This window comes from Prosopis cineraria, unplaced genomic scaffold, assembly GCF_029017545.1.
Source record: "Prosopis cineraria cultivar Desert tree isolate PC_DT_omini unplaced genomic scaffold, ASM2901754v1 PC7, whole genome shotgun sequence".
Classification (NCBI taxonomy): domain Eukaryota; kingdom Viridiplantae; phylum Streptophyta; class Magnoliopsida; order Fabales; family Fabaceae; genus Prosopis; species Prosopis cineraria.
This window is the reverse complement of record NW_026555338.1, coordinates 33,640,049-33,652,700: the sequence shown is the minus strand read 5'-3', so window position 1 is coordinate 33,652,700 and position 12,652 is coordinate 33,640,049. Positions and strand designations below refer to the sequence as shown.

Here is a 12,652-nt window from a genome sequence, read left to right as displayed (position 1 = left end):
AAATCTTAAAAGTAAGCATCAAATTAAAATTTTGGACATCTGTGGCCTAAAAAAATGTCTATGTCAGAAGAGGAATTACTTGAGAGTGAGAGAGCTAAAAAGACAAAGCAATAGAATGCTCAAAGGGAGACATTAATTTGAGAGACGTTGAGTCAAGAGACGAGAGGGAGAAGCGAATCGAGAGACGGAGAGGTCAAAGGGCAAGTAGAGTGAAAAGAGGAAGAGATGACACGAGACAACTAAAAGAAAAGAGAGGGTAAGAAGAAAAGGTTGAGTTGATAGACGAAAAGAGTTAGAGAATTTAAAATGGTTAAATACTTAGTTTTTATTTTAAATTTTCCAAACAATGTGTTCTAATGTAGAAGAAAAAAAAATAAAATAGGGCTTGAAGGGTTGTTGAGGCCCTAACCCTTTTTTCGGGGCTTATTAAGACCCGGTCTATAAGCTTGGTTATCCTATTATTATTTTTTTGTTGAAGTTCAAATCTTTAGTTAAACAGGACTGAATTTGGAGGTTTTTATTCTCAACTCTATTTACAGCAAAGGATCTTGGATGTTGGAACCTCAAAATTACTTCTATATTTGATGGGATTTTTAGTAATTAAATGCTTTTGAGTGACCATGCAGCTCAATTATTTGGGTTTTTTGTCACCGTGGTTTGTGATGCCGTTTTCATGGAAACGACGCAACGTAGCAGAAGAAAGGCAATGACTCACGACGGGTCAGCCAGGTACAGGTGCTGGGGGGAAAGCATGAGGCAATTTAGTTTTGGTTTGTAAAAGGCCACAAAATAATTAAACTAAATTAATTGAATTTCGAGAGATCAAATTAAATATTTAAAAATAAAAAGTACAACAATTACATTGCCACTCATGACCAAAAAAAAAATTAAAATATACTTTAACTTTATATAATATTTTAATTTAATTTTTTAATTTTAACATTTTTAATTTTAAATGATTAGTTTTTGTGTTAATTATTATTTTTTAAAAAAATAAATTTAATATATTAACATTTAAAATAATTTATTAATATTTAAAAATTTAATGTAAAAATTAATTAAGATAAACTGAACGATGATAAAATTAAAAAATTAAAAAATATTTTATATAATTAGGAGATCAAAATAAAATATTATGTAAAATTAAAAAATTAAATATATATTTTAATAAATAAAAAAAACATGACCCAAAAAACAATGGCCTCGTTACTAACTTATTTCTTTCCCGCTAATTATAACCGCCGACCTCTAATAAATTGTTGGGGTCTTCTTCCAGGGTGTAGTTGGATTCTTCAATCACGCGATGGAAAATTAAGCATAATATTAATATTTTGAGTATTCTGCCGACAGGCGACCCCTTTCAATCCCCCCGCCCCCTTCCGGGGACCATCTCCGATTCTGACCACAATAATTAACAACGATGGTGTGTGGTTTTGGCCACCGATAATAACTGACACAAATAACATATCTTGCCTTCTAACTACCATTGTTTGCATTGATTGCTTTCTCGTTTGTTCTTATTCTCAGGTTCAGTCCATGCGAGTCACGCATTTCTATGTTTTAATTTTCCTGTGTTTATATGATCAGGATGATGAAAGTGCTGCGCACGAAACTCTGCCTAGTTCTCTCACTGCTTTGCTCTCTTCATTTTCTGGTCCTGGGTTCCAATGGCGGTGAGGATTCAGTCCGCAGGTCTCAGTTCCCAGAAGGCTTCCTCTTTGGAACAAGCACTTCCTCTTACCAGGCACTCTTTTTCTTCTTCTCTCTGCCTTCAAATGTCTCTCTCTCGATTCTTTTCTTGTTACCGAAATTCATTTATTTTTCTGTCATTTACCAAGATTGAAGGAGCATATCTGGAAGATGGGAAGGGGCTCACCAATTGGGATGTTTTCAGTCATATGCCAGGTAAAATCGTTGATCTTCATTTTCCGTCAACCTGTTTATTAGAACATAAAAGAAAGAAGTCCGACGTTTAAAGATCAGAAGATTGATCATAAATATATTAGTTTAAAAAGAATCTAATTAAATGGCTTAAATTATTTTGGTAGAGCATGCTATCTTAAGCATACTTAAATAAGAAATCTAACACTGTTTGGTGATGTTTTTGCAAATTCAAGCACAGATTTATAATCAAAACAGAATAATCACTCTTTCATTTGATGAATCCTCAGGAAACGTCAAACATAACGATAATGGGGACGTAGCGGATGATCATTATCACCGCTATTTGGTAATGATGATCTAAATCCGTTTACTCTTTCGGTTTACTGTTGTCTATTGTCCAAATTTAGTTCCTCACTCTTTGAAACACTTTTTTCTGGACAGGAGGACATTGAGTTGATGTCTTCACTAGGGGTGAATGCATATCGGTTTTCCATTTCATGGGCGAGGATTCTTCCCAGTAAGATCCTCATTATTAGTAGTTAATATAGTTGATGTTATACTTATCTTCCTAATTGATAATTCTATGCTCAGTTTGATCTTTATGAGCTGTTACAGGAGGAATGTGCGGCGAAGTTAATGCAAAAGGGATTATGTTCTACAACAAGATTATAGACAATCTACTTCTTAGAGGTGCTGTAATAACTGTGTCAGATATGATCGGACATTTTCAATTATAAATGGACAATTTTCTTTTGTAGTGTAATGTCTAGCATTTTGTTTATCGGAAAGTTGATGTCATTTTCACGGAAATATTTTTCCCTTGGTATACATCTTGTTATTAGATGTATCTGATTCTGGGCTGGGCATTTGTGCAAAATCCAGGGATAGAGCCATTTGTGACAATACATCATCATGACATGCCACAAGAACTGGAAGAAAAATATGGTGGTTGGCTCAGTCCTCTAATAAAGTGAAATCTCAATCCCCAGGTTTATTCATAAAAATGTAGTCTAAAATAGATCAATTTGGTAGAATGACATAAATATTTGTTATACTCAAAATTTAAAATCTGCATTAAAATACTCTCATTTAATCTGAATATATAAATATTTACCATATCTGAATATGCAGAAATAAATACAGAAATAAAAAGTGGCTTTTGTTTTCTAGTTTGCAATGTATAATGTTAAAGATTTTTCTAGTTTGTCGCATCTTCTATGGATTGCCACTGGGAATGAAGAATTCCCATGTTTCAAACGCGCATAAGCTAACAGAGAACAGTGACAATTTTAAGAATTGCATTTGTCATATGTGCAGGAGAGATTTTGTCATTTTGCCAAGATCTGTTTCGAGAGCTTTGGGGATAGGGTGAAGTACTGGACCACAATCAATGAGCCAAACCTGTTTATAGAAATGGCCTATGTAAGGGGAACATATCCCCCAGCTCATTGTTCACCTCCTTTTGGAAACTGTTCTGTGGGAAATTCTGATGCTGAGCCTCTCGCGGCCATGCACAATGCTTTGCTGTCACACGCTATGACCGTTCACTTATACCGCAATCACTTTCAGGTAATGACAAAAGAACCTCAATGGAAGGCTTGTTTTTCTCCTTTTCTAGGGGGAAGGATGAAAGAGCTAGATGGGTGATTAATGGGTTGAAACTGATGCTGATTTATTCAGGCTAAGCAAGGTGGAACTATTGGGATTGTTGCAAATACCTTCATGTATGAACCTCTTAGAGACAAAGAATGTGATAGACTAGCTGTGAATAGAGCCTTGGCTTTTGTAATTGCCTGGTAAGTAGTAACAATTTGGTCTATACCTGTTTATTTAGTCTTCAAACATTAGTTAGTGCACAAAAAACTAACACCCTTATTATGTGTTATTTCTGCAACTTGTGGCTACATGACTAAAAGATAACATGTACCGGGTTTGTCAATTCTAAACATTTGTTGATAGATTCTCTAATTTCTTAGTCACTATAGCTAAATAGGCTTCCTGTTTAGCAACCAAATTGCTAGTTTAGTGAAAATTCTTTTCTCGGTCAAGAATTGAACTAATCTGGTTAGAGGAAAAAAATTTAAGACTTCTGTTCATGTCAATCACACGTGTACTGTGCTTATTTTTCCCCTTGTTACTCTGGGAACAAACAGGGTGTTCGATCCCCTAGTGTTTGGTGACTACCCTATTGAGATGCGCAACATTCTTGGAAGCCAGCTGCCAAGGTTCTCTTCTGAGGAAAAGAGTCTCATGAAAGGAAGCTTGGACTTCATCGGCATTAATCACTACTCAACTCTCTATGTAAAAGATTGCTCCTCCTTTGCTTGTTCCCGTGGAGGGGACCATGCAATACGAGGCTTTTTGGAAACTACCGGTTTCAGAGATGGCATTCCAATTGGTGATTTGGTATGAACTTCTGCTGTGCTATCGCTAATATCTGTGTTATATTTGTCGCTCAAGTGTTTGATAAAGTGTAGATTGGATTAAAGATAGTATTTGTTTGAAACAGACAGGAATGCCAAGGTTCTTTGTGGTTCCAAGAGGCATGGAGAAGATTGTAGACTACATAAAGACAAGATACCATAATATGCCCATGTTCATTACTGAAAATGGTGAATGAAGCTCCATTAAAGAGAACAGAATTGATGCTAGAGAAGGTTCTCTATTATGTTCATTTGTAGATGATGCTGTGTACTAACAATAGACTTGTCTGCGCAAAAATGTTTCAGGATATTCTACACCGCCAAAACAGGGTGCTGCATTGCATGATTTTCTACAAGATTTTGACCGAGTGAAGTTCCACAAAGCCTATCTTGCCGCTTTGCTTAGAGCCATAAGGTAAGTTATGAGGGGGCAAAGTGTACTTTTCTCATGCGCCTAATCTTAGCCCTCCATTTGATCCACCGGATAAAAACATTTCATTAATCGAAACGTCATTGAAATTAAGCATAGAGGGGTAGCACCAAAAGCACGTTAGAGTTTAGACACCCCTCTCCCGTTATGAGGCCACTATGAGATGGGATTTTCTTGGTCTCATTCTGGGGAAACTTTAATGTGCTGACAAAAATAGAACAAGCAGTTATGACTAGATATATTATCATAGGTGAGTGTCCCTAGAAAAATATGTCGACATTTCGAGAATCACATTGTTGAAGGATGACTGTTGTGTGTGCGCAGGAAAGGTGCAGATGTAAGAGGATATTTCATATGGTCATTGATGGACAACTTCGAATGGGTGGATGGCTATGGAACAAGATTTGGGCTGTACCATGTGGACCGACAGACGCTTGAGCGAATCCCCAAGTTTTCTGTCAAATGGTTTTCAAGTTTCCTCAATTTCACTACCCTCACCCTCACTTTGGAAAATGGACTTCAGCGAGCAGTATCTTGAGGAACAAATATGATGATTACTGGCTGTGAATGTCGTTGATTAATTGTGAATGTATTTCAAGATCACGAATTCCATTTTATCCTGTGGAATTCGTGATATGCCTCTATTTTAGCATATTATGACTGCGCTGTACTATCAGTCAAATGAATGAAATAGCATTTTTATTTATGTAAAATCATCCGTGCTCCTGACTAATCTATATTTAAGCTTTTAAATGGGAGTATCTTTCCCTATATATATATATATATATATTCCAATTCACAATGTTTAAATTCGCGTCCTCGTAATATATTTTAACCGCATTTTACAGCGGTCAAAGGGCCCTTCCAACAGTTTCCAGGGCTTTGAAGAACTGCCCAAATTTATGTACATCATTCCAATTTCTCTGATAAAGAAGCTACTATATGCACCATATGTTTTATGTTATAGAGAAGTCAGTCGTGATTTTTCTGCAGATTAATTCTGAAAAAAATTAGCACTATGTCTGCATCAGTAGTTGAAATGGGAGGGTGGCTTCCAGAAATTGCAGACTAATTAGCTTCCCAGCATTTAATTGTTTTCATCCCTATGGATGAACGTGACAGCCATTCTGCCACTCAATACTTCTAAACCAATTAAAGAAAGGAAAGTGACTGAAACTTCTGTCACTCTCACCAGGGAAGGGTTTTAACGGTGGGGAGGGATTGAAACGAAAGGAAAAGTTTTAATATTACTTTATTTAATTTAAAAAAAAAAAAAAGGAAATATATATATATATAATTTTATCTTTACATTATTAAATTTTTTTAATAAAATATAATTATAAATATTTTTAACCCGTAATTGTAAATATATAGAGTTATTTTTATTATTAAATATATTATTAAAAATCTGTCATTATTAAATTTGTTTTAAAAAATAAAGAGTAGTAATTAAAAAATGATAAATTAATTATTGTATAATAAAATTATAGCCCATTCTCTCAATCTCCAAACCCTCTCCTCTAAATTGGGAGGATTGAGAGGGAATTTAGTAAAATTTTTCATATTCTCACTAATATGCTTTTCATGATAAGTTTAAGAAATATAGATATATTTTTTTAGCATCTCAATGCTAATAAAATAAAGATAAAATTATTTAAATATAATTATTTTTTCTTCCCTCCCTTTCTGAACCAAACAAGATAACATTAAATCCCTCCCCTCCTCTCAAACCAAACATACCCTAAATTGTGGGTGGGGGCCCATTTTTTTAAAAATAAATGTATATTTAATTTTAAAAAATTAATTTTATTAATTAAAATATATTATTATATTATAATTATTAGAAGCATAATCACATAAATATTTCAAAAAAAATTTAAAAAATACAAGATACCATATATCTAATATATTAGTTTTAAGAACAATTTAAATATAATATATAAAATGCTTATAATTATGTTTTCATCTGTCATTACGTATTGATGTTTTTAAAAATCAGGATAGGAAATAATAAAGTTTTATGAAAAAAATTGATAAACCAAAAAATTCATTAAAAAATTAAATGTTCCTTTTATTGAAATATTTTCCCTCCAATCTTATTTATAAATCACTATTAACATTTGTACCATAACTCAGAAAAACTTAAACTTCATTAACCTTGTTTAAAATTTGATAAGTTTCTAACTTTATTCTCATTAAATATACATGATTAAAAATAAAATACCTATAATTTAATAACATTCCAATATTTAATAAAGATAAAAGGATAAAAATAAATAAAATAATTATTGAAGAGCTCTATAAATACAATCAGAATAAATATTTTCTCTTACCTTATAAGTAGAATTAAAATAGTACAAATAAAAAAACATACATATATTATATTATCTATATATAATACCTATAAGTATATTTGTATAAATAATTAACTGGGATGCAATTATGTGACTTTATTTTAACCAAGAATTTTTTTTTTTTTTTTTTCTTTTTCCTGAGGGGTTTGCATTTGCACACTACCGTATATTTGTGGCGTTGAGGCGTTGGGTTGGGGTGGGGGTGGGTCCGCGCCTGACTCTCTCAGTCTCAAAGACTGGTGGTTGGCAGTTACGACTTATGAGTAAGAAGACAAAAAGACTCCTAATATAAGAATACAGATCAGGCTAGTGTAGAGAGAGAGAGGGAGAGAGGTATGGGTTTTGGGGCAGAGATAGTGATGGCAATGGCAGGTTTGTGGGGAGTTTTTCTGAGGCCAATAATGTTGAGATTTGCAACAGATATTGCAGAATGGATGAGATCCAGTATTCGCCGGATTCTCAGGGGAGGAAGCCCAATTTTAGTTCTCTCTTCCTTTCAGCCTTACTCCTCTTCTTTATACTAATCACTGTTATCCATTAGAAGCTTTGCGCTTTGGCTTGTTTGCTCGCATGACAGCTTCAGAGAATGAACAAGGTGCTTCAACTACATATAGCTTTCTCTGTAATTTTATTTTATTACTTGTCATTTCACATTTCTTCCTCCTCCTTTTCTTTGGTAAATGAAACGGGGAGTCATAAAAGCAGCTTCCTCTATGTTTTACAGAGATCTCGATTTGCTATGTATGGCTTGTGTTCTTGTGAAAAGGAAAACGCAAGTAACAAGCAGCTTCCTTTCTGTATATCTAATGGAGATGAAGTTGAGAACCTGAGCTTTTTGATGATGCGCTCAATATAGAAACTGGTAGGGCTATGCTTTTTTGAGGTAGATAATGCTGCAAAAAATGGCTGCTTAGATCAATAAAGTGGAAGCTCACTCACCTGGCTGACCAATAATTCCTGGAGCCATGTGTTTATATCTCTAGATGATAAAACAATATGTGGCATAGAATCATTACCTTTTGTTTCCTCGCTTTTTGACATTTGGATGGCTCGATTTTAAACTTAATTCTAAATTGAAATCACAATTTAAAACATAAGTTAACTCTTTATAATCACATACTACATTAGTTTACTTAGTTAATCTCATTTAATCAGGTAATTAGAGGTTAAACTTTTACGATGATAGAGATTAGGGTTATTTGTGCTATTTCTCTCAAGAATTTAATTTCAATTTAGCCTTAGTAGGATTGAAAGGGACTGAATTAATATTTCAAAAATTTAGAGGCCTGACAATGAATAAGTTTGGTAAAAAGGATTATAGTGAAATTTTCCCTTGTGAATAGGTCCCATACAAAAAATTTATATACAAATTCATTCCGTAAGATTCAGAAACTACAACTAAGTTTTTTAGAGTAACTTGAGATTGAAGTGCAAAGACAATACTACTCCTACTAATTTAGATTTCACTTATAATTACAATTTCATAATTTAGTAACAATTCATGATTCATAAGTCAAATTTTTTGTTTAACATTTGATATAACATAAAATTTTCATGGAATTAATTTTGCCTACTTAAGGTTATAATTACAAAGTGAATTACTAATTCTACATTCCAATTAGACCCATTAAACTTAACTAACATTACTAAAATAGCAAATAACTATATATAAAAGAAAATAAAAGCTATCAATAGGTCCTAATAGAAGGAATATAGTCATTTAAGTATGATGGTTTATATTTAAGTTTGTGTGGATGTAGGAAACATATGTGGAAGAGCTGCCAACAATGCTTGAATTTAATATACTAAGATAGCCACATAAAAAAAATAAATAAATAAAGGTTTGCTAAAAAGCAAAAAAAGAAAATAAAATTTCATTCTATGTTCCCTTGTGTTATGCATCTCATTTTCTCGTTCAAAGTGTCGATGAAGTTACTGAGCAAACAAGCAAAACCCACTTGCCACATTGATTCCTATCCGGAGCAAGAACTTGTGAGTCACTAGACAGTTTTTCCTTTCTCATATGTTCAACTGATGCTTCTTTCTTCTGTGAATGGCTCATGAAGATTGAAGATGGTAAGGATTTGACTAACTACTATGCTTTCAGTCATAAACCAGTCATTGGCAATCTTCATTGCAAACTGCTTTCAGTGTTTAATGTAATATTCTTTAACGAGTCAATATCTTTTACATCTCAGCACCACCAATTTTCACCTGTCAGTTTGCTAGAGAAACTAATAACAAACACTTGGTATTTTACCTTAATCTAGTTTTAGACTTGTTAGGTTAGTTTCCTATGTATCCGTTTCGGAATGCCCGCAGTCTAAAATCTTTACCGATGAATATGAACCATTATTACGTGAAAAATCTTCAAGAAATACCAGAAATGATGATTGTGGTGACATTGCAGATGATATTAATAGCAAGTATGCACAGTTCAACAATATGCCACATGTCCATCACACTAATCACACACTTGAAGTGTCAATGTATAATTTAAAGTGTCGTGTTATATCAAACACGTTTCTCTTTTGAAGTGTCTCTGAAGGCAACATTAATCTTCTGACAGTAAAATATAAAAACAGTTATTTTTACACTCTTAAGATCTATTTCTGCAGATAGTTTAATTTATCTTGAGAAAAGCATATTTTGAAGTATCTTACCTAATTATGGAAAAAAAGGAAGCCAGCATCAGTACTGTTGAACTCTTCATGTCCGAGACTGTTATTCCCGTGTCTGTTCTCTTGGTGGAAATCGGCCAAGATGAGGCTTTCTGGATGCAACTGGGTTAAGAAATAGCATGCTATCTAATGGGTGATTTGACATCTTAATTATTATAATCTTTATGTTATTTCGGATTAAATGTTTGATAACAGATCATCAGCCTGACATTTGATACAACCTGCTTTGTTTTAAACAGACAGGGAAGCCTAAGTTCTTTGTTGTTCCAAGGGGCATGGAGGAGATAGTAGGCTACACCAAGAGTCTTGGTTGGGAGAGGGAAGGGGAAGATCAAAGTTGCTGTCTTGCTGAGTGCCTGAGCTGAGACGCAGGTGGGAGGATGGAGAATGTAGGGTCTGACGACTAGGCTTAAGGAGGAAATGAGTTTGCTCAATCGGTGTTCACTTCCTTTGTTCCTTAATGGCTTGATCAGACTTACCAAAAAAAAAAAAAAATAAAAAATACCTTCGACCAGGGGCCAAACGGGCAGGGTAGCTTACCTTGCCTGTTGCCTGCCTTGCCCGTATAATAGCCCCGCTGAACATGCCCAAAACATGTCAGGCTGCATTGTTTAGGCCAGACTGAGCAACATTTTACTGGGCTCGAGAGGGCACACAGGGCATCCAGGCTTTATGAACACTCTTAATTAAGACAAGATACCATAACATGCCCATGCATAATACTAGAAATGGTATTTGAACAAGCTTCAAATAAAACAGTTCATCTTGATCGCGCCTAGAGTTTAGGATTTAGAATGCCTATTTGCAATTGTGTTTCTTCACCATCTGGATGATCAGATACAAGACTTGAATAGAATTTAGCCTAAAAAATCTTGACTTGCAGCTTTGCTCAGAGCCATAATCTGAGCGATGAGCACTAGAATCTTTGGTTTCTGCAATGAGCTTAACTAATCTTCTTCATATGTTTTTCAATTTGTCACTTTTTACATGGTTCATGATGTTTAATGTTTTGAGAGGATACTATTGGAAAAATGACACTTTAGATCCTCATAAGGAGAATAATTAGGGAATAATTACAAGTAATGAGGAACTGCTTTCAACTGAACTCTTTATGACTTCCAACTCAGTTATTTCTCAATTAATGTCCTCAATTGTAATTATTTTTCTGCAAGGTCTCAAAGTGGTATTTTGTTTCCCTTAATTTGAAAGGGTTGAACCTGCGATCAGCACTACAAAGGGTGAGCTGAGCCCACAAGAGTTTCAACTTCTTTTCCCAATTAAGGAGTTTCAACTAGTTTCTAATAGGAGAATACTTTTGGATAATAAAAAAAATCCATTAATGACCAATTTCATATGGTGATGTTACTGTTAGTATTAAATGTGGGCATGTTTCCAAGTAAAGATTCAAACATTGGTTTGCTATATTGTGTAAAGGATAATTTTAAATGGGCCGATGATGGGTATGACCCCAAGATTTGACGCTGACTATGTGGATCGGTACAATCCCCAAGCCTTCTATTCATCAATAGCTCGCCAGTTTCCTGAGCAAAACTGGGTACACCCTTATCAGTATATTATATTGCAAGCTCATGCAGTTAATGACGGGACTAGCTAGTGAAAAATGGCAACATGGAAAAATACAACCAGAAGTGAGAATGAAGGATGAGAAGGTTTGATTTACAACTGTATTGAGAAGCTTCGTTGAATAGGTCAAAATAGATGAATATGAAAAATCAAAACCAAAAAAAAAAGGAGAAAATTTAAGCTTGAATTATTGATTTTGCATTTTCATCTAAAAAATGGAATATGTTAAGGATATATAATGAGGCTTCTGCAGGTATAGCCCATGTTATAGAATCAAATCAAGCAAATAATTTAATATTTATTATATTTTGCATTATAGTCAATTTATTATATTTGTCAATGATATATTGTTTTATATCAAAATAAACTCATTGTAAATTTTTAAATTTTTAATGATAAACTGCTTGTATATCAATAATAAATTTTTTATATATTAATATGAATCAGCCATACTCTCAAAGTTTAAAAATTTAGTCTATATTTTTTGGATATAAGATTTTTTTTGGTCAGTGGGCCAATTTATTCATATATAATCATGCAACGGATGAAAATGTAAAATGAGGAGCATCAAGTTTTTATTTCTCCAATTTTTCTCATGCTAAGTTATATGTGTGATCGTGCCTTTATAGAAAACGCTCAACGTGGTCGGCCAATATCTCCATTATCACTTGAGGAATTCAAAATTGAGCAGTCCAAATTCCAAATCCCCATCTAGTCAAACCAGACATTAATTCTTTTCCTCAAAACTGAACTTTTTAGGGGAAAAAATAAATGAATTAATCAATAAAAATATTAAAAAATATAAATGTTTAATAATTTTAATCTAATGAATGTATATACAGCACAATCGCCTTACTATTTTTTTATTAAAAAAAAATCTGTAGGTTGACAATTTCAAGTATTATCGTTGCACATGCAGACAAATTAATGACTTGTCAACAATATTCTCACGCGGAGACAGTTCGTTAGGAATTAAGACTCAGGAGAATCAAGAAAACATAAGGTCATACAACTAATAAAGTCTCAAAATTGAAACGACATTCTAGATCTTGTTGGAGAGAGTCAATTGGCAGAATTTCCCGGCGTACAAGGTACAGAGACGCACGTGGTTTTTCGAGCGTTGTTGCATCGTTATATTCTCTACTAAGAGTATATATATAATCTCTCAACTAAAATTTTCATCAGTGTATTGTCTTATTTATTCAAAATATTTTTTATTTTAAGTGTTATAAATTCATTGAAATTTCGATAACTGTAATATCTAGGTGCTTTACATGCAAGATATATTCTTGTAAA

The 12,652-nt window shown here is 33.5% G+C and overlaps 1 protein-coding gene and 1 long non-coding RNA gene across 3 annotated transcripts; both read left to right on the top strand.

The window, feature by feature from the left end:
- Positions 1–1,441: 1,441 nt before the first annotated feature.
- LOC129316156 (beta-glucosidase 18-like) lies at positions 1,442–5,450 on the top strand. Its single transcript, XM_054960448.1, has 11 exons — positions 1,442–1,905; positions 2,172–2,230; positions 2,326–2,401; positions 2,500–2,574; positions 2,767–2,854; positions 3,207–3,453; positions 3,565–3,680; positions 4,038–4,290; positions 4,394–4,496; positions 4,614–4,722; positions 5,062–5,450. The coding sequence occupies exons 1-11, from the start codon at positions 1,668–1,670 to the stop codon at positions 5,273–5,275; spliced, it is 1,578 nt and encodes a 525-aa protein (XP_054816423.1). The 5' UTR covers positions 1,442–1,667; the 3' UTR covers positions 5,276–5,450.
- Positions 5,451–7,406: 1,956 nt separating this feature from the next.
- Positions 7,407–10,744, top strand: LOC129315240 (uncharacterized). 2 transcript variants are annotated; one of them, XR_008594422.1, is made up of 3 exons: positions 7,407–7,686; positions 7,816–7,953; positions 10,012–10,744. It is a non-coding gene; the product is annotated as an uncharacterized LOC129315240 (long non-coding RNA). The 2 variants fall into 2 exon arrangements; XR_008594423.1 differs by lacking the exon at positions 7,816–7,953.
- The last annotated feature ends 1,908 nt before the right edge of the window (positions 10,745–12,652 follow it).

Excerpts from the sequence above, each read along its gene's own strand:
- LOC129316156 (XM_054960448.1), top strand. The coding sequence starts at position 1,668 with ATGGCGGTGAGGATTCAGTCCGCAGGTCTCAGTTCCCAGAAGGCTTCC. Across the intron at positions 2,575-2,766 it reads AGACAATCTACTTCTTAGAG|GGATAGAGCCATTTGTGACA; the intron begins GTGCTGTAATAA and ends TGCAAAATCCAG. Across the intron at positions 4,291-4,393 it reads GCATTCCAATTGGTGATTTG|ACAGGAATGCCAAGGTTCTT; the intron begins GTATGAACTTCT and ends TGTTTGAAACAG.